The sequence below is a fragment of the Echinococcus granulosus genome (genome assembly GCF_000524195.1).
Source record: "Echinococcus granulosus chromosome Unknown EG_S00011, whole genome shotgun sequence".
Taxonomy (NCBI): domain Eukaryota; kingdom Metazoa; phylum Platyhelminthes; class Cestoda; order Cyclophyllidea; family Taeniidae; genus Echinococcus; species Echinococcus granulosus.
In genome coordinates, this window is record NW_020170391.1 from 786,171 (window position 1) to 807,259 (window position 21,089).

At 39.8% G+C, this 21,089-nt stretch overlaps 1 protein-coding gene across 1 annotated transcript; it reads right to left on the minus strand. All coding sequences in view use genetic code 11, as the record gives it.

The window, feature by feature from the left end:
• Positions 1 to 2,372: 2,372 nt before the first annotated feature.
• EGR_02462 (hypothetical protein) lies at positions 2,373 to 15,141 on the minus strand (the record flags this gene model as incomplete). The annotated part of the gene is made up of 7 exons (XM_024491711.1): positions 2,373 to 3,248; positions 4,399 to 4,566; positions 6,217 to 6,401; positions 6,765 to 6,896; positions 7,208 to 7,488; positions 8,916 to 9,114; positions 15,051 to 15,141. 7 exons carry the CDS (start codon positions 15,139 to 15,141, stop codon positions 2,373 to 2,375), a joined length of 1,932 nt encoding a protein of 643 aa, XP_024353862.1.
• Between the last annotated feature and the right edge of the window lie 5,948 nt (positions 15,142 to 21,089).

The following is a 21,089-nucleotide window of genomic DNA, read 5'->3' on the forward strand; positions in this document are numbered from 1 at the left end:
TTGCTTAATTTTTAATTGCTCTAGGTAGTTACACTACCATTCATTCCACTAGTATAGACCTCAAGGAGGTCTGCAATCACCCATTAAGAACGGGGTTTCAGCTTCTGTTGCCCTCATCCATAAACACCAATGCTTTGTGCAGCTGATTTTCTCCGTTAGTTCGTTTTACCGTAAATTCCCCTAGACACCGATTCTGAAACAAAAAAAGCTGTTCCATCCCACCGACTTCTCAAGCCACTTTGTATAAGTAATTAAAATAAGTTGGTTAAGATGTCTGGTGGCCTTTTATTCATTACAAAAGCTAAATTTGCGCAAGTTTAGGGCTGAAATTTTTACCTAAATTGTAAAAAAGGAATAGTGATAATTCTTTCAATGTTTTAATTTCAGGCGTAGCTCAGTTCAATGCCAGTATTTTTAATTAAGAACAGGAAATCATAAACACGTCAAAAATCGGTAGTGAACAAATGGATCACAACAATATGTGCAGAATAGACATGATATTTTCATCAATTCTACATCAAAGCACTTTGTATATTCCAAATTGAAACATTTTCATACGCTCTTCAATGGTGTCAGCATTTCTGTTCTTATGGTGTGAGAATTTTTCGGTTGAGATTTCTCTATTTCATGCAATTTGAACTTGTAATTGAGGGAGAGTGTAAAAAAAGGGACTTTTGTTGAGTCATCCTTAGCCTCTCAGATTTTAGTAAGTTGATTCAATAATCCGAACTTGCATACGCTCATATTGATGATTTCATATTAAATTCATACCCTCTTAGAAGCGTTGTTAACCGTCCTCATCCACCTACCGCCATTATTCAAATTTCTTCATCCAAAAATGCAGACAGAAAGCACTTTTTCGACTGGAATTATCTAATGTTTTCTAAGTTAAATATTTAAATTTTGCGGTTTAAGTTCTATTTTTTAGTGAATCAAGCTGGTTAAACGACACCCGCTCCAAAAGAGCTGGTCATGCTACTAATCATGGCCAAAAGGTGTACCTCCTCTGTCAATGTATCAAGAGATGCTTCCGTGAAAGGGTGTCAAAAATTACGGTAAATCAATTTTGGCGGCATCGATAGGATAAAAATGGTGGTACACTCAAGAAATCCGGGAAACATGACAGTAAGATAGCATTTTAAAAGGGGAGCCTACCATTAGAGTATTCGCTTTTGAAGGTACTAAGCATTATAGGAGATTGCTATTCACTATGGACTTTTTGTTTAGTTAGAACGAAGCCGAGAAAGGTCGAAACAGCGATACCTCCTTGGACTTATAAGCATGCAAATTGTAACAGACTGTACTACATAGGCTAGTGCAAAAGGCGATTGCAATTCTTAGTAATTTGGAAATGGGGCGTGACCCGGCCATGTACAAAAAAAGGGTGAATTTACTGTTTTTGATGCCGCTTAATCAGTATGGCTAAAGAAGCTTGTTGCAAGTCCCAAAAAAGTTTCATAGAGATTGCTCTAGATTTACTTCAGGTTTTACGAGATTTCGACAAATGTGCATTGTAGTGCATAGTAAACTATCTCATTGTAGTAACCAATTAGTAGTTATTTTAATCAAACCAGTTAATCAAATAGCCAATAGTTTCATTTGTTACAAACCTCTGTCTTGCTGGAAGTACTTAAAGAAAATTCGATATACGGTGAAAAGGAACCCTAGTATTTCGCAAATCAGTGTAGGAGCACCATCATGCTGCATAATGTCACTACTGATTAACTGTTAGCAGAGAATGTGTCTTTAAGATGAGTAAATAAACAAGTCCATCCACAGTTGCTGTTTGTCAGTATTATCTTTTAATTTGCATGATCTGCAGGTTCCATCTTCACCCAACTAGTATTTGTGATTGTGCGCTATTGATAAGTACACTCACATTAGCAAATTTCATGGCTTTAACTTGTCGGAAGGGAGAGTTCAGACATTTGCATGCCAGTAGCTACCATAACACCATTTCGCATTGATCTAGTACCTGGTTTGTTGCTCATTGATACCCGTTGTAGTTTCTACGCTTGTTTCTTTACATTTTTAAGCGAAATCCATATGTTTCATAGCTATGTACCAATAACTTTTTAACAAATTTCATCGCAAGACATCATGATTTTATTCAAACCACAAGGGACATATCTAGACGTTGAGCAATTAGAAAAATCTCTGATCCTCACTAAGTCTGTTTAACTACTTGATTAAACGCATTACATTTTTCGACTACATTATTAAAAAGACACCTTTTATTTAACCATTACATAGATATATACAAAAGTAATGAGGTGAGGTGTGTGGGTAGATGTAGGTGGCAGCAATTATTTTGTTCTGAGGTACGTAAAACATGGAGCTAGATAAAACGATTTACAAAAAAAAACACCGAATCAAGCACTACCACCACCATGTTCCTTCTCATTGATGTGATTGAAGAAGTCCACTGAGTCTTTGCAACGAATACCGCATCGTTTACAGCGGAAAGGATCTTTGGGGTCATGGAACTGTTTGTGCAGTTCAAAGAGAGCTTCGTTCTTAAATATGATTTCACAATATCCGCATTCATATTTCGCCAAGGAAGTGTGCATATTTTCCTCCTGCACTCTAGCTTCCGTTTTCGGGGCTGAGAGATCCAGTACATCATCCTCTGTCATATACAGCGCTGGTGTTTCGGGTTTAAATGGTAAATTGAGAAGTGGTGGAAAGGATGTTGAGGGGGGTGGTGGCGTCTGGGGAAAAGCCTGCTGCTGCATGGAGAGCACAAATGCAGTCATTAATGCAAGGTTTTCTTGAGACCTATCTGAAGGTATCTCAGGTTGGAGGTTGATTGGGGGAGGAGGAAAGAGGGGCAGCATAGGAGTAACAGGAAGAGGGGATGGTTGACTCATCGGTGGGGCCACTTGGTCCGGTTTAATCAGTAGGGCATTTGTTCTCTCCGGAAGACTTCCATCCACGTTCAGAACCACAGCCTGCGTGTGTTTGTGCTTGGTGAGATGAATTTTTAGACTGTGGAAATACTTTGTGGCGTAGTTGCAGTCAGCGCAGCGGTACTGGTACACATTAGTATGCGATTTCATGTGGCTATTGAGCATGGATTTGTTGACACACTCGTAATTACACTTGGAGCATTTGTAGGGCTTCGAACCCAGATGATTGCGAATGTGATATTCAAGGTGATGTCGGTATTCCGTGACAAACGGACACTGCGTGCATTGCAACTGTCGGTCCGCTTTTATGTGAGTTCGCTGGTGCTGCCAATAGTCTGTCTGTAATTAGGACGGTAAAATTACCCATATTAGAAGGCATTGATAAGATATAAGCCAGTCAAGTAAAAATATGCTCTTCCTACTTACTCCGCGTATTTTAAGTTGCGACCTCCTTTTCTTATACACATGCTGGGTATATTTTAAGAAAAATATTTTTTGCATTATATTTTGGATTTAAATAGCCGATAGTGCCAGTGTTACGAAATTTAGTGCGTTATTTTCTTCCAAAAAATACTTCACGCACTCAGTTATGTTCTAATTAGTGGATAACAAGTGGAGCTTACGTTCTGCTTGCCAACCTATCAAAGTGCTTTTTTGGTGGTATATGAGTATGATTGATGTGGCTTAATCACAATCCACCACAGATTCACCAAATAACTGCATCAGCACCTCATCCCCCCATAATTTAGGATCGTGTTCAAATATTTGGATGTTAAGGAGCTCTGCGGCTTTTAAAGAAAAAATGGTCAGTACTACCAGACTGTAACTAAGTTGAAATCGGTCAGTTAGGTAAGCTGTGAAGACAATGTAATGTGACTTATTATCTATTTATATTATCCACATCATTGTTCTAATTGACATCGGATCAAAGCAAGTTCTTGTTGAGAGTCATTCCAGTGGTTACTTTGACGTATATGACCAAATGACTAATTTCATGGGAAAAATCAACGGCCACCTGCCCCCGTTACGTAACCTAGCCGTGGTAACTGACACAAGCCTTCACTTCCTCTTCTACTCCCCTTCACCCGATGCTTCCTCTTCCCCCTCTCTCCCCCCACGTCGCCTGGTTGCCAGGATATCCCTAATCCACTCCTCCCCCAGCATTATAGGTCGAAAACCCTGGGAAGCCACGTTAATAAGTAAAAATAAACAGCTGGTCACCTTATTAATCTTAACTCCCCTTGAACCACTCTCAGCACTGCAAGGCATTTTAAACTATGATTACTGATGTGGATAGGCTAGTTAGATCGGCAAATATGATTATACGCTCGAATTTCTTTTGCCTAATTGAACCATGTACTAAAATTGCGAGGTCTGACTTCGATAATTAAAATTTATCGCTGAATTTTTTAACTAAATAAACGTCTCCCCTCGACCAAGCTACACTAATTGGATTTATGCAAAGACATCTAATTGTGCTCTGACATACTTTTGTTTCAGCCACGTAGTCGCATTGTTTGCAACGTTGAAGCTTCAATTTGTTGGGGGGCCTAGAGGACTTGCCCGAAAAATTTTCCGGAGGAACGGCCGAGTGAAATCCTTCCATGTGTCGCCGCAGACGACCCTCTGTACGCGACGTATAGTCACATTTCGGGCACTGGTAGTCGTAGTGGCTCCTCAAATGGATTTGGAATTCTTGCCTTTTGTTTCCTGTAAAATAAATTAAATAGTAAATTACTTTATTTACTTCCAGCCTCCCATCAGGTGTGGTCTAGTGGAATAGGACAGGGTCGATGTGTAGATAAGACACTTTCATATTATCGGGACTTTCGAAGCAGCATACCTCTACAGCTTGTGTTCCATAAATTTGGTCCGAAATGGCAAAAAGGAGTCTTACTTTGATAAACGAAGCTGCAGAGCTATAGTTCGTCATGAAAAGTTAATAAGACTTCTCTTGTTTTAAAAGTATCAATCCGTTAATAAAATTAACTAATAAAAAGTATCAGATGCACTGGTGGAAGGGGTCCGATGTTAATGTTACATACGGAGCGGTTAATGGCTTGATGACTTTCACCAGCATAAAAGGATGCGGTCAAATATCTAAATTTCCCCCTTTTTGGAATAGATTAACATCTTCCATTAAAATGCCCGCGGTCGATTGCGCAAGCGACATGCTGGCTGATTGGCCCAGAGGGGGGGTGTCGGACCTCCAAGCCATGACTCATTTCGGCCAGCTGCGCCACGCGCTTCAAGTAAACAACTGAAGTGATTTGAATTTGACCTCGGCACAAATCATTTTTGTCCAAAAACGAGCCAAATTCACCACTAATACCGTAATTGTAAGTGCATTTTGCAACCAGTGCATTAGTGTTGCCTACCAAAGGAGGGGGTAATGGGTTTAAATTAATTAACGACTTCATTTCGTATATAAATTGATGTGTATTTTAATAGGGGGGACGATTAAGTGAAATGATCCCTTCTGTAGTCGATCTCCCTTTGATCTCCGTTGGAGTGCATTTTTGGTTCACTGTGTCGATTTTGTCTTTTTGCACATAAGTTGCTCATATTTGTAGATTTTTCACTCCTCTTAGAATTACTTGTCGTTTTGTACATTAAAATATGCAATAATTTAGTTGGGAGTTAAAGTAAATGGCAAAAATCAATTCAAAATAGCAAAATCCCATCTAATAGGGAAGCAGTCTTAGTGGTCTCGTGAGCACGACCTTTCTCCTTCAGCTGCTAGTTCTCGGTCGATTTTAAGCAAATAACTAAGAATGATAGCTTTAAATAGCCCTGTAGATAAGTCCCGTTTATATATTCCCAGGATTTCATGCTGTACCGAATACCTTGTTTCATTCCTAGCTTGTGAATAAATTACCAAACCTAAAATCTTTTATAAAACTGACTTCTAATATTTCCGATGACTTGTAAAAAAGAGTGAGGACTCATTTTATAGGGGGAAAGTCCAGCACTATAGGCAAACGTTCCTCTTTAGCCCGATCTTTGTCAAGTGATTCAGTAGAAAACAAAGTCCCCCTATGGGAGGATATAGTGGCAATTCAATGCATTAAAATGAGGATGAGGAGGAGTAAACATCTCAGAAAGTGATAATCATGGAAGTTCCCAGGCTCTCCTACCAGTCTGAACATGTTTGTCAACTAAGGATGCAACGCCAATACACGCCCCACCCTCAGTATGATACTGTCTGGGCGAAATGATGTGTAGGAGAAGGCGGACATTTGATTTTCTTTACGGACCGACAGGTGATAAATTTCACCCCTCTCCACCCACTCCACTACATACATACACTCGCGCTACCGCAGGGGCACTTGTTGTGACCATAAGCCGTTTTTTCGCCTGCAGGGGAGGGAGCGGTAGGCAAAGTGTCTAGACGTCGGAGACACGGTCTCTTGCACGCATGTCGCCCGACGATCACCCGCTTTGTACCCCATGGACCACCTGCGTCTGTGGCCATCACTCCTCGGCTTTCAACTTCAAAAAGGTAATTTGGAGCCGCGAGACAAACGTCCCATTGTACCACTAATTTTCACTCAGCTCATGTTCATTCGCCTTCCTGTACTGTACCCTGCTCACCGCGGCGGATACTTATCGCCAGAAATTCTCATAGCATCTCTAAATCGCCAAGACTCCAGATCAATAAAAAAGGTGAATTTCTTCTTCGCAAGTACTGCCTTTCAAAAAACTCATTAACAAGAGACTATCTAACCACAAAAGCTGATTATCATTCTTCAAGGTGAATGATTGTTTTTCCAAATTAACAGCACATAAGCGAGTGGGAGTAGGCGCGGTTAACTTAATGAGTGGATGTGAAAGAAAAAAAAAACAAACTCTTACCAGTGTATTCACACAGGTGACAAAAGTAGATGCCATCTGTGTCTGGTTGAATGGAGTCGGTGAAAATTTCCATCTGACTGGAGTTCAGTCGCTCCTCCGATTCATCAAGTGCATGTGTGGGATTTTGTGCGCCTTAACGGGGAAAAGGAGGGAACACCCATTCGGCAGTCATACAAGGTTAATGAATTCACTGTGCATTTAAATCATGTGGGATTCATAAAATTTCTCACTACGCTATCGATGTGATCTATAATTTTCTTTCACCCTCATTTATAACAACTTTTCACTCTCTGGTATGGAAAAAAATATGCATGGGAAAGTAGACGCCATTCAGCGGTACGCTAATTAGCAAAGAGGCCAAATATTTCGGATTCTTGCATAGTTAAAGTGGGTAATGTTTGCCGTTATTTAGCACAATTAAGGTTAAGACCGAGCAAACATACTGGACTTGCTGATCTGGGAGGAGACGGAAGGCCAGGAGTGAGAGGAAGGACTGGTAGGAGAGGTCCTCTTTGTATCTATTATGGAGGGTGGAGTGCTGCTGGAGGACTCCATAACGTTCTGCGCGTCCAACACCAGTTCCAGTGAGGGCTGACGCCCCGCCACAGCCTCCTTAGTCACTTCGGGTCCCGATGGACAGGCCACTGGAACGCTCTCATCCACCATTTCCTCACAGCTCTTTATTCCGCAGCTCCCCAGCATCGTCTGGATGATCTGAAAGAAACTACGGATAGTAGATGGTAATTTTAGAGAAATAAATATATCTTTAGATTGGATTTGACAATGCTGCTTCAAACATAATGAACTTATCGTTGCTTCAGTAAATATGTGGGAGAGCGACTTTTTCCCTACCTCTAATGCTTAGTGGCTTTCTGCTTACTGTCGATCAGTTAGCAAAGGGGTCAATTTGTCTGGTCCCACGATATGTGCACACATATAAACACGTATAAACGCATTTTTAACCCTAAGAAACATTTGTACCAAAAGTGTACGAGCCTGAATCAGCATGCAGCACACAAACACCGGTAGCTTGGGATGCAGATCACAGACTATCAGATCCCCATCACAATGAGAGCCCAAGATATTTTTCCCGCAAACACCATCGAACTTTTCATGAGTGGGTTATTTTACCTGATTAATAAAACGGGATAAAAACAATTTAAAGTGTTTCCAGTGTCTAATGCAATAGACCAGTGTGTGGCTCAGTTAACTTCTGAGTTAATCCTTAGCAGAACTTACACCAAGCCAATAATTTTTTTAGACACCGAGTTCACATGTTCTTTACGTGTTTGTGCCTGTTCAAATACAGATGAATAGTTGCGCGCGTGTGTGTGTGCGAGGTCAAAACAACGAAATAGCTGGCACCTTGTACATGATTTTTTAGCTTAATTTACCTATGAGTAATCTATATTAAAATGTATCCTCTAGGTCATAAAAACCTACTAATGAACAAATTAATAGGAGATAAACTAGATGCCTCAGTATGCTTTTCATTCAAAGTGATAACCAGTTCCGTATATTCTATTGAACATCAAAATGATGAAAAAGAGCAGAGTAATTACTATCTCCCTACACTACCCATAGAAAAGCTTTGTGAACGCTATTTCAGTCCGTTGCCGATTATTTCCGAGTCAGTAATCGAATAACAGGCAGCATTATGTTGTTGTGAATGACAAATGGTTTCGGTTATCGCAATCCCATCATCCACTGAAGCTAGAAAATTTCACAAAAATTCACCATTGGGGTGGAAACGGTAATGTTTGAGCTTATTGGACTTCTCTTGCATTGTAAGTTCTAAGGCTCAAATCCAAATATGACAGTAATATAATAAAGACTGATTGTATAACTTTCATACTGCGTCCATGCTGCAGAATCACCAGCCTTACCGTAGAATCCAGTAGAGTGCTCTATTCACAACAGTGCTTCGAATACTAAAGCAAACTGGAAACTAAATGGTGTTCAATACAGTAGGACTGTTATTGAAAATAGAATCTCGACTGGTTGATGTGCGATTACAGGTGAACCAAGAAATCACCGATAAGTTCAATTATCAAAAAGAAATCCTTTAAAGCAGTTAAGCCCAAGACAGTTAGTAAATATTTCAGCAATAGGTAGACCCAAAAATTTGTTCTACCAAAATATACAACTTACTTTTGGTTGGGTAAGTGAGCATTCTCCATTTCATCACTTTTAGTAGTCGTAGGGATGGTGTGAGCAAGCGTGGGGAAAATGAGGGGAGGGAATCGTATGGCCGGTGCCTGTGACCGATGTGGAAGACCCATGGGGCTTGAGTGGAGGTTCGGTCGTACCAGACCAAACGAATCCGGTGCAAACATTTTGCTGAACTGATCTGCAACGGTAAAATGGATCAATTTCAAGCCATTTATGCAGTGAGTGTTTTCAGCAATCGCTGTATCAATTTAAGAGGAGAATATGCATTAACAGCAAAAAGAATTTTAAGGGTCAAAAGCTTCAAGTGTATGTGCTCATGGATTACTGAAACACCTTGATGCGGCAGTCGACTTTTCTTTTCTTTTCACGAGCCAAATCTAAAGATATAAGGTTAAGTAAATTTACGTCAATTAGCACACCATCATTCAGTAGGAATAATTTTTGCCGTACCATCACTTGCGCCTACGTTTTCATTCCGCACTAAATTGGAGCCATATGGAAAGATGGAGCATACAACGAACACTGCAGAATGGCATGGAGCAAGTTGAAGACTGAAAGGCGGCTATTGGATTGTCTATCATCCTCTCCCTAACACTGAATTGTGCCGGTGGGAAAACCAAATCATTGACCCCGCTAAATATTTTCATTGTTTATTGCAACACTAGTCAACTGTGCACAAAATGTAGTCATCTTCAGAGACATCTTAAAGATGCCATAGTCAGAGAGAATTATCAGAATTCAATCAATGCGCTCACAGTGGTTAGTTATTCTACGAAGACAACATTATTCACCCACGACGTGCGTAAATTACTCAGTTTAGGCAATGGTTAGGATTTAAACCGAGCATAATTGAGAAAATGAAGTCGCCGTTAAAAAAGTATTACAAATCTAATCAAAAAAAAAACAGATTGTCAGCTGCTTATACCTTAGGCCTTTGGACTCATGTGCCAACTTCCGCCCATGAAAAGTAACTGCATTTCCTAGTGGGGTGAGCAAGGCGATGGAAAAGGAGAGGAAGGGAGGGAGGAAAAGAGGGAGGGAGAGTTGTAATTTTTATCGCCTTTCAACTACCGGAAGTTAATTAGCGGCATGGAGGCTTTTTGGGCAAACATGCTATCCACATTATGATGCTTTTGAAAGTTAGCAAAACACTCACTTCCGTTGTAATGACACGAAAAATGCCGAGCTTTCAGGAGGCCTCATATGCGCTCATAATCCTTTCCCAATTCCCACGCAGTGAAATGGGGTACATTTACTTGAGTGAAGAAGTCGAGTACCAAGACTACTCCACTTACCGCTAAATACAATTGTACGCGGTTTTTTACGAAAGAAGCATCACATCTTCCTCCTTTTGTTAAGTAACTTGTGGATTCTTTAGGTAATTTGGTGACGGCTTTATAAACTCCACCAGAGGAGAATGATGCTCTGATAGAGATTATGTGGAAAAGAATTAAGTGTAGCAGGTCATATTGTGTGCACAAGTTATGAAAGGTAATGAGTCACGCGATATTCATGCATGTTGATGCCTCTTGCAGAAAAAATTGGCATCATTAATGCATCGACACTCATGGCAGAGTGACATCGTACCGATCAGCCTAACTGGCACATCAATGAAGCAGTGGAAGCAATGAGAGCTCACCTCACTATTTGTGTATTTGTGTGCATCAATGCATGAATACATAAAAGCAACCAGTGGTGTAAAGTATACAAGGAGTCTTCTAGCGGCACCTACTAATCGATGTGGTGCAATAAGTAGATGGGCTCTAACTCGAGTGAATCTTGGAGAAGTGGCGCGCGTACTAGCCACATATGACTCCGACACGAAAATATCATCGAGTAGGCACACCTACACACACACCCCCATATTCTATGTATATAATAAGAAACCATCAAAGTATAGTGGACACGGGACTTACCACTCAGTTTGTCCTTGCTGAGTAGTCTTTTGTGGCGCGTTTTTAAAGTACTACCTTTTTGATCCGTGGAGAAGGGTGCGACTAGCGAATAGCAAAGAAGCGTTGTGCGCGAGGTAGGGGTAGAGGACAGTTGGCACAGGTAGCACGTGGTTGGTTTATGCAATGACGCCTGCACTGGGATAGGCCGCCCAAGTTCATGCATGCCATTCGTCTTCACACAGGCACGCAGAGCGCGTTAGGATGCTGGACCAATCAGAGAATGGCACTAACTGCCGGATGGCTTTGTGAAGGAGGCAGGTGGGATCCAAAAACCGAATTTCCTACTTTTTTGCCAAAGCATGGAGTCTTCAGTTCGATTGAAGATAAGTGTGCTATAATAATAAAGTAGTAAATATTTTTTCGTTCAAGCATAAAATCCAACTAATATGCATATCCTGAAACTTTTTCCACATCCTGCTTACCGATTCGGGATTAGTTTGTGCTGCATTCACTTCTTATTCAATCTAAATCCAATGATCATATTCTTAAATGTAAGGATATTTACAAAAAATTCACCACTGCTTATGTGAGACCCTGAGTGAAAGTTTGTGATCCAAAATTCGAGTGGATCAAGTTTGGATACAAAACACCCACGCAATAAAGACAATATTAGTGTCATACTACCACTTTGTTCCGTGAGCTTGATCTTACTGAAAAATTCTCTCAAGCGTTTCTGTTTTTTAAATGCAAACATAGCAGGGCTTTATTGTATGGAATTTGATATATTCATTTTAAATAGATCGATTTGAAAGGTATTAAAGAGGAACTGGTAGGTGGGTTTTGGAGCCCATTAGCTGATCATCATAGGATTTGTTTATGTTTGCTGCTCTATACTCTATCCAACTTCCCTGACGTGTAATATCTTGAACATTATACGACAGTGGACTCTCAATAAATGGACAAGGGTTTATGAAATTTTGACAATTGTAAATGTGCCGTTTATATAGTGAATAATGTTGCATATTTGACAATGTGGTCAGAGCCGAGGATCCTCATTAGAGTGGCTTTAATGGCAATGCCTAACTTAACAAACTCCGATGCTATTGGCTTTTGCCTCTCCTTAATAAGCGAACTATCAGCATGCCATGGTATTTAGAAAACGCGACAACTCCAAATCCTTCCCTTGACTAGAATTTTTGGCACAGATTAGACAATGCTGATGGAATGAGGATGAATTCAAGCGTAGTTGTGTTCTTTAACTCTGAAATGGTAAACGGACTCCCATTTGAAGCTAACTCTCTTACATATGATAACCATGTAAGGTTCTACGCAATAATTAACTGTTCGGAAGCTAAATTATTTCGAATCTTTTTAACAGCGTGGACGTAGTCTCGGGATAAATTCTCTGTCATAAGGGCACATGACAATCAAAATATTTCGACAAAGTGATAAAGCCTTCAAAAGTTGTCACTATCATATACTTCCGATCCGAAGACAAAATATAGGAACAACTGGTTGCCTTGCTGAATGACTAACTTAAAAAGATCCCACCTCTAAATTAACCCCCCCCCTCTATCCTCTTCAAAGGGGATTAAGGACTCTTTTGAACAATATTGATGGAGCTGCACGCGTATAAAAGGCTCAATAAATAATTCTCATCCCTACTGCGCGTAATAAGACATGGGACCAATAGCAATGACGGCTTTTTTTTCGGAAACCACCAGTAAAATTATCCTTTTTGTTTAACACGCTTTTTACAGTTAGAAGCCCTTTCCACCTGGTCTTGGTTTTATCTTTAACGGTTGCAAGACGTGTTACGGTGAGTTCACTTTTCCTCTCACTAAAGCTTGAAAAATTTGGTGCTTAAACAAAGATACGACTGTGATAATACAACTTATAATCTAACTCCATTACGTAGTGCTAGTGAAAATGATTAAGACTTAAACTACAACTGCTCAATTTCTTAGCAAACCTGAACGAATCGACAACATTGCTGACCGGGAGCCAATCCAAGCGACCTTTTTCTTAACAAGAGAAAAAGAAAACCAATGAGTATGCTCAAATACAACATTGCAGGCAGACACCATTCAAATTCCAAATCGGTATTGAATTAAGTTGATCAAGTAAAAGCCAAAGAATCATTTCGCCTTGTCTCAGCACTGCGTGACCGGCATGTAGTCCGAAGGTTTAGTTAACCTAAGCGTCGTTCTATGGGGTCAAAACCAAATAATCAAGAATTCAGTGGTTTTCGCGCCCCGCATTGTTTCGCTTTTATTTGACTTTTCTCTCTCTCTCATCGTCGCGGTGTTTTTATGACCCACCACCGGGTCATCCCCCACCCGCATGCGGATGATATTTGATAGCTTGCAGCAAATTCTATCATCAGGGTGTCCGGGTTCCTGTGATCCCCACCACCACCACCACCGTCAACATCCGTTGCTGCCTAATGGCTCGCCTTCTCGTCTTACCGCTTCATTGGGGGAACTGCATGACTTTCACCTGTCAAAGTCATGGAACTACCGTGGCAACCAGGAGAGAGAGAACGCAGTTATGGTCTCACACCCGCATCCACTTGCATCTCGGCGCTGTCGCACCACCGCTACCATAACCAGTCGCAAATGATGCAATCCAGACCGAAAACATTGACTGCTTTTAAACCGACCGCTTTTAACTATTTATTCTCCAAATAGTCTACGTTACTTTTCCCTTGATAGAAAATGTGTGATTTGATTTTGGTTACTGTATTACCAAAATGGAATGTCAGAACTTAATAGTATCATATAAGTGGCAACACAACATGGATTGCCCCTTTTTATGAATATGCCTGCCAAAATACTTCTTGATTAACAACAAGAGGCTTCAAGATTTGTGATTCCCATGAGACGGCACAAATGATATTCTCATGATTATTCACTATTGGCTGTACAGCATCCAAATTCTCAAAATGCATGGGTTTATTAGATATGCTGAAGTACGCACCCGGTAAAAAGAGGCCTGAATTTGCTTGTAACCCTCGGTGACAGCCAGAAAGTTGAACGGTGCATGTAAAGCTGCTGTAGTGGCAGTTGGTGGTCGCCGTGTGATGAATGCTGCCTAGCACTAAAGCAGCCAGTAGTTTGTTTGTGTTTGAAGTTTCCTAAAACTTGTTCATTTTGTCGCGGTTTTTGTGTGTATCAGACAATTAACAGCCGGTATTGAGGTTACAGGGGATGACTTCCAACACACACACACACGCCCTGTGTCCAACCCACCGGTATGTACCTGCCAGACGCGTGCATGTTCAAATAAATGGAAAAACAAAGTATCAATACACACCCATTCACCCATCTCCATCCTACCCTTCTCTCCATAAATCGAGACGCGTTGCATTTTGGCACCTGCGTTCCACCAGACAGAATAGTTTTGGTTTCACTACACGACTACCACACACACACAATACCCACTGGTACGATGAGACAACCTATGGATCATCCTCACTAAATGGAAGATCAGAGCACATCTGCTTCATACCTTCTTGTTTTATAAAAATTCAGTGATAGATAGGTTCATTAAGGGCGTTTCGAGATTATTCGACATCTCTACGACTATACGTCTATCTATTCTCCCATTCAGTCATTGGACATCAAATTATGATCTTTTAGAAACCTGACTGCAATTGTTAATACAGGTTGTCATGCTACAGAACTGGCTAACCTATTGAGTTTTAGACCAACACAGAAATAAAAGTGATTAAAACCCTTAACTTAGATTGGCAGATTTTACTAAATACCTTATTTATTTATAAATACGAATGAGTAAATGTGTGCGCACTATTTATTTATGTTGCCTTTCCTTGACCGACCAATGCCACGGCCACATTGCAAACAATGTGGATATCATTCGCTGGCGCGAGGTAAAACAGTGACGTGGCGATCCTAGTGTGAGGTTGTCAGTCAATGTGGTCATTAAAATTAATCGCACATCAAGACGACAGGAATTGGAATGAACTTATATTTACTACCGTGTGGTCTGCACACCATACAGGCATTGTTTATGCAAGCAAGTCACTTTGGCGGTTTACCGCGGTGACAGGTCGTCCTGGCAACCGCTTCCCGGGAAGCGGTATAGGTCCATTCAGTGAAGGGGTGGAAGAGGGCAGGGGGGGGGCTCTGAGTGTCGGGATCAGAGTAGGGTGGTGGTTTGGATTATTTATTCGCTTTTAATCAGGTCTCAATGTCACCATAGCCACCGTTACCTCCACTACTACCAATGCCCCCACCACCACGAATTTTCTCACCCCACGCAGCGCAGCCCAGCTGAACGTCAAACATGAAATGGAAAACCGTTACAATGAAAATTTGAAGTTTCAAGTGCAGACTGATGAATGCGTGGCGGGGATGTAGATCTTTTGTTCTACGGTGTAATTTAATCTTCTGAAACTCCTCAATGTAAGAGGCACTCGAATGAGTCTATAGTAAATTATTTATTTCTTGTTGGACTTAATTCCCATAAGTCTCTATAAATGCATATTTTTGTACATAAAGTACGCTCACATAACTAGATATGTGAGCGTAGTAGGCCCCACTCACTATGGTGATACTCACAGAACTCTTTTTGCCGTGGACCCAAAAACATCTGATGTCTAAGACAAAACTTTTACAAAATGCTTTTCAAAAAATGCTATCACCAAGTAATCTCTGAGCTTATGAATGCGTGAAGTACGCTAGATGCCTCTCGTGGTTGTGTTGTGACACTTTAGATTGTGAGAAATGGGTTAAATAATCTGAGATATTGCAGCATATGTAGGTGAGCATTATCCAAGGGTAACCCTTTGCCTTGAGCACCAACTTCAGTGGGAGAAATGGATGTTAGTAATTAGACTTGGGCCATAGTTAGGCAATCCTTAGGCAACAGGTTTAAGAAGTTGACTTTTACATTCCTCGTAGGCCTTTTATAGAAGTGAAAATGATGGGTATTTTCCGCAAATTGACTTGCTGACTGTGGATCAACGAATCGCTAAGACGCACAATCCAGTCCTGTCTGGGATAAGATCTAAATCATATTGGTGGGTGTTTTAATTATAGAGATCTTCAATTTAGTTGACGCTCTATAAATAAATGAAAGATAGGATATGTGGAAAATACCCAAGTGAGAGTTTGAGGAAACTTCATAAAGTATTCGCTGCCAGATTTGTGCGATGAGTGTCAGGTGAGCCAGAAGAATAAACAGTTGCCCCACTTATGCGGCATTCCGATTAATAGTTAAGCCACATTCATTAACCTCCAAGACTGAGACTAGTAGGGTTTTCAAAACTAAACAAACAAAAGTAGGACTAATCATTGCTATGTAGAGATGCTTATTGCCAATAGGGGTTTACGTGATTAACAATTGCAGGGAAAGGAGTGCCTTGCTGGCACAGGTGTTAATCATTATTTTGACAGATTTGTAAGTCCGACGGAACCGGTGAAATCAGTGAGTGTGTATAAAAAGTAAACAGTAGCAGGGTCAACTCGCACAATAGGTGTGCATTGTGTGTCACAAGAGCGTTTAAAGTTCACCAAACACGCTTTTTGGAAAATTTTGTACAAACAAATTGGCCAAAATGCAGACCTCATGTGCTCGCTGTTTCCGTTCGACGTCGTTCTATTTGGGTCAGAAATGACGAAAACAAACCTGCAAAAAAGCACATGAATGTGGTGAATATAAAAGGTAGTCTCATTGTATTACCTAACATTTGGTTTCAGATTAAATCAGAACCATGATCAGCTATTTCCCTTGAGTTATCTATTTACACACTCGACGTTCATAAAAAAAAATAAATTATAAATTAGGCATAATCATCAACTTCCTAGTGTGAGGTAAAAAACGAGAATGTAAAGGAGAGGCAATGAATTATAGCGAATTGCACTGTAAATCAACCAAAAGTTGCGTCTTTGCGACCCCCTTCACGCCCAATGGATGTCCAGTTAACATGTTGGGAATAGCAAATCGGGATTTAAAAGCGTTGAAGGGAGGCAACTAAAGCGCGTGAGTGTCAGCTTTGTAAGACAAGGAAACGAGCATTTCTCAATCCGTGGCAAGCCAAAACCATGAGACGTATGTGAATAAATTTAGATACAATTTTTTAAAACTTAGCTTTCTTCTTGGAGAATTTGCGGAAATGATGAATTTAGACATGCGTTTTTTCACCAATCTAATGCAAGCTTTACCGAGCAAAAGGATAAGCTGAAATCCAGTAAAACTTAGGTGGCATTTGGGAGAAGTACAGACATGGTGAAATAATTAGGGATTAAGAAATTAGTCCAAAACGCATTGAAATATTCAAAGCGATGCAAAATCCCGTTCAGACATGATGAATGTAGAAGAGCGAAACTGCAGTGTACAGAGTTGAGGTTATTTTTTATAGGTAAGGAGCAATCAGTTAATGATTCTTGACTTTTGACTATTTGACTGCATCCCTGCATAAAAATTGCATTAACTGGTTGTTATAGACAAATCAGCTATGTGCTACACTCCTTAGTGAAATTACAGCCGACACCTCGTAAATGGTTAGAATCAAGGGCTGCCAGTAAAGCTCAATCACTACCTCATGGAAATTGATATATCACTTATCGCAAATCCTATTGAGCAAGTAAATAGCTACCACACACTACTTGGATAGACAAAGCGTTATAGTAAAAGATACGAGATGGAAGCTTACATAAAAGGTAAAGAGGATAAAGAGAATTCCATCTACTAAAATCTCCCATTACCTCACAGTTTAAAAACAAGGAAGCAATTTTAGATGTCTCACTCACTTAGCACAAATAACGTGGTTTCATAATTAAGTGTGAAGCAATATTGAACTTAAATGGCATTCAGTAAACTGTGTTGATTTGGTATTTTGGTCAACTGCGTGCCTAGCTACGCGGGCACTTCAGGCGCCGCGGATCCCACTTCCATTCTGTAGCATAGCCGTCAGAAATACAAACGGTAGTACCAGTATACGTGTTTCTATGGTATTTTGACATATTATGATTTCAGAAAAGACTATGGGCGCTAAAAACTCTTCAGAACGGAAGAATAACCTTTCGCTGAAACTCAACCCAGAGTTATATCACTGTTTGCAAAGATAGCTTACAATTAGTCTTATATAACGTTGCGCTTTTGGGTTTTGATCAGGATTTGTGGTTACCTATCTATGCAAAAACCAAAAGGTGACACCTCAATGAGCTAATTCAAATAGGATCAATCAACCCCTTCAGTACACACTAAAAATCATTTTATATAGTTGTCGGCTTAATTTTGTTGTTTATACAATATTATTGTAGGACTTATTTTGGGTAAAATTCCCCAAAATTGTTTTAACGCCTTAACAATGCTGTTTATAGAGGCACTTAAAAAGAGGATTTATAAACTCAAGGTTGCTTAGGCGAAGAAATAACCAAATGGAGAGGTCGGCGATTTACGCTCTGGTCTTCATAATTGGGATACTTACAGCAGCCACAGCAACGTGCATTCTATTTTCAAGAATGCAATACCTGGTATATAGGTATTGGTGTTGTCTACTTTATATACGTCTGTTTACAATAGTGTCAAATTTAAAATAAATTTCCCCCAAGTCCACCTATATTCACACTTAATGCGTGTCATTTCTATATTGGTTTCTTGTTATGTTACCTAAATTTTCCAATTTAATCCTGAAGGTTGAATAAGGTTTCTGGGATAACACCATGTGGTGAAGGGGAAGATTTCTGTCAAGGCACGGCAAACCAGTAAGTTTGTGATGTGGTGTATGCCGCTGATTTTGCTGTACTTTTAACGAAAGTTATACACAGCAGCGTTTGACTCCGAGCACAGCAATATTCAGGAAAGTTTGCGAGAATTGCCTGCCAGTGTTTCATAAAAGCGCATCCATCTCTCCTTATTTTGCACACATAATACAGCACTCAATCAGTTTAATTTTTAGCCCTTTTGAATGAAGATTTAAACCATCTTACTTAGATTAATTAAAGGCGATTGCGTGCTTTTGTGTTCCGAAAGTTTATTTAGTTCCACTCCTTAAGGTTAAGTAGTGTAATGAAATTGTTTTTAATAGTAGTAATTATATTCGACTTACAGAATTTGGACTTCTACCCTTGTTTGTTGTCCCAACTGGCCATTTCTTATCATCTTGGGAAAAAACAACGGGATGTACAGCCACTTTATTTAAAACTATTTCCCAATGAACATACAAAGGTTCTTTGACATTCTATAAGGCACAATAAATGCCATTATATAGACATGTCCAAAGTAGTGGGCCTCGTCTAACGCAACTAATTTACAAAAATGCTTTTTGGTTTCTAAAACAGTTTTGACTTCATGCAAAGCGTGCTGCTGTATATTCAACATACTTGGGAAATATGTTAACTTGTCAATAAGTAAAATATTAGCTTATTAAATTACTGGAAGTTTCAGGTATTTTGGGGTTAAAGGCAGCTGATTTTTTAAAGAAGTGGATTTTAAGCTAACTATTGGTAGAATTTCATTGAGCAAACACAGTTATACGAAATGCTATACACAAACCCTGTATTTGGACAAAGCATAGGTTACTACGGCACTGGGGTTAAGAAGCAAGGCCAACTATTAAGCGTATCTTAACAACTATTCAGCAAATTATCGTCAGCGGTTTAACTGCGCGAAATCAAAGGCTGGTTTAGTTGGTTAGTAGTTGTGTATGATGTTGTTTGAACAATATGGGCTTGGAGTACCGATAATAAAGCACTCACCTAGGCTATTTTGAATACGTCATTTTTGCTATTTGTATCAAGGCAATCTAAGTATTAGTAATTGAGGTTGATTTCCTCACCTAAAGTGCATTTCAAGTTGGTTCTCAAGTAGAGTTTTTTAAGTGATTCCTATCACCTCCAATGGAAATAGTAAGCATTGCCATGATGAAATCTAGTTTTACTTTGTTTGGTTTCCTTTTGTTAGTAAAACCAATAACACTTCCATCACGTGCCCTGATAATTCTATAAGGGCCTTGAAAGGTTTTTAATGCCCGTATATGAGTGCTCATACTGGATGGAAAACTACAAACCTTTTCAGCGCAACTTTACTTAGATTCTAGATCACAGATATTGGTTTTTTTAAGAAGTTTCAAATTGATGAATGTGCTAAACACACTTCTAAAGAGTTTTTTAATTTATTACCCGAACCATATATATGCTATTTTAAAAGTGGTAATGTAGGCCAAAAGCGTGATCTATGCGCAGTGATACCGGTTGCTTTAGTATTTACTTAGCAGCTCAAACCAGAATCTCTCCTATTCAATAGCAATGCCATTGCGAACAATAAACTTCTGAAGGTAGAGTCTGAAGAAAAGTACCAATAACGTTAACAGAAGTGTTGCAGGTAAACTAAACGATCGAGTTTTCTCGATTTCGAAGTGTTGCGTAACAGTGACGGTTTGATGAGAGCGATTGAAATGCATAAAATTCGTACTCGAGACACAAAGCTCTTACAGCCACATAACACCCATTTTGGATAACAAATTTCCCGATACATATCAATCCAAGTTCTCTAAAACAATGTTAACCAGTAACTCACATAAATGATGGCCGTATGTGCTTAATACTTTGGCTTTATCAATACCGGGGGCTAGTCCATTCCAGTTGGTTTTTCCTGCAATTGGTAGAGTTTCCGTTTTTTGGTTTAAACTGTGACTAGAAGCTTGGTATACATCAAATATTAAGTCGATGTAACTTCCATTGATAAATTAGAAGTAGGTTCTTGCGTCCTTCTACGTTTCAACACCTGTCTACTTTAGTTGCATGTGAATTTTGCATTGTGCTGGCGACACCACAACTCAAGCAATTGACGGCGGCGATAATGATGTCGTGAAAGTAGCCTGCTCTTTCGGTGACTAAAAAACTATCTTTACTGTTTTCACTTTTTAAAATTATGCTGACTTCCATAAGGCTTTAAACGCCTCCAGTAGTTATCTTCTAATCACCAAAATCAGCTACTATTTTCTACTCTCTTAAACATGTTGGTTGAAAAGTGGTCAACAACTGTTTGCGCTAAAACGGTTGCTGTCTTAGTCGATACGATTGCTTTACACATAGCGTCACTTCGTCCACTTTTATGACTACATATCCCAGATCATGTGATTCTCACCGAAAATCATAATCGCAATTTGTTAATGTGTAATTGTTGACAGCGCCGAGGTATCAGTTTTTCCTAGCTCAGGCCCAAAAATTTGTCGTTTCCCTGTTAGTCAAAACAGAACACTTTGGAAAAGTAACGAATTCACCAGTCT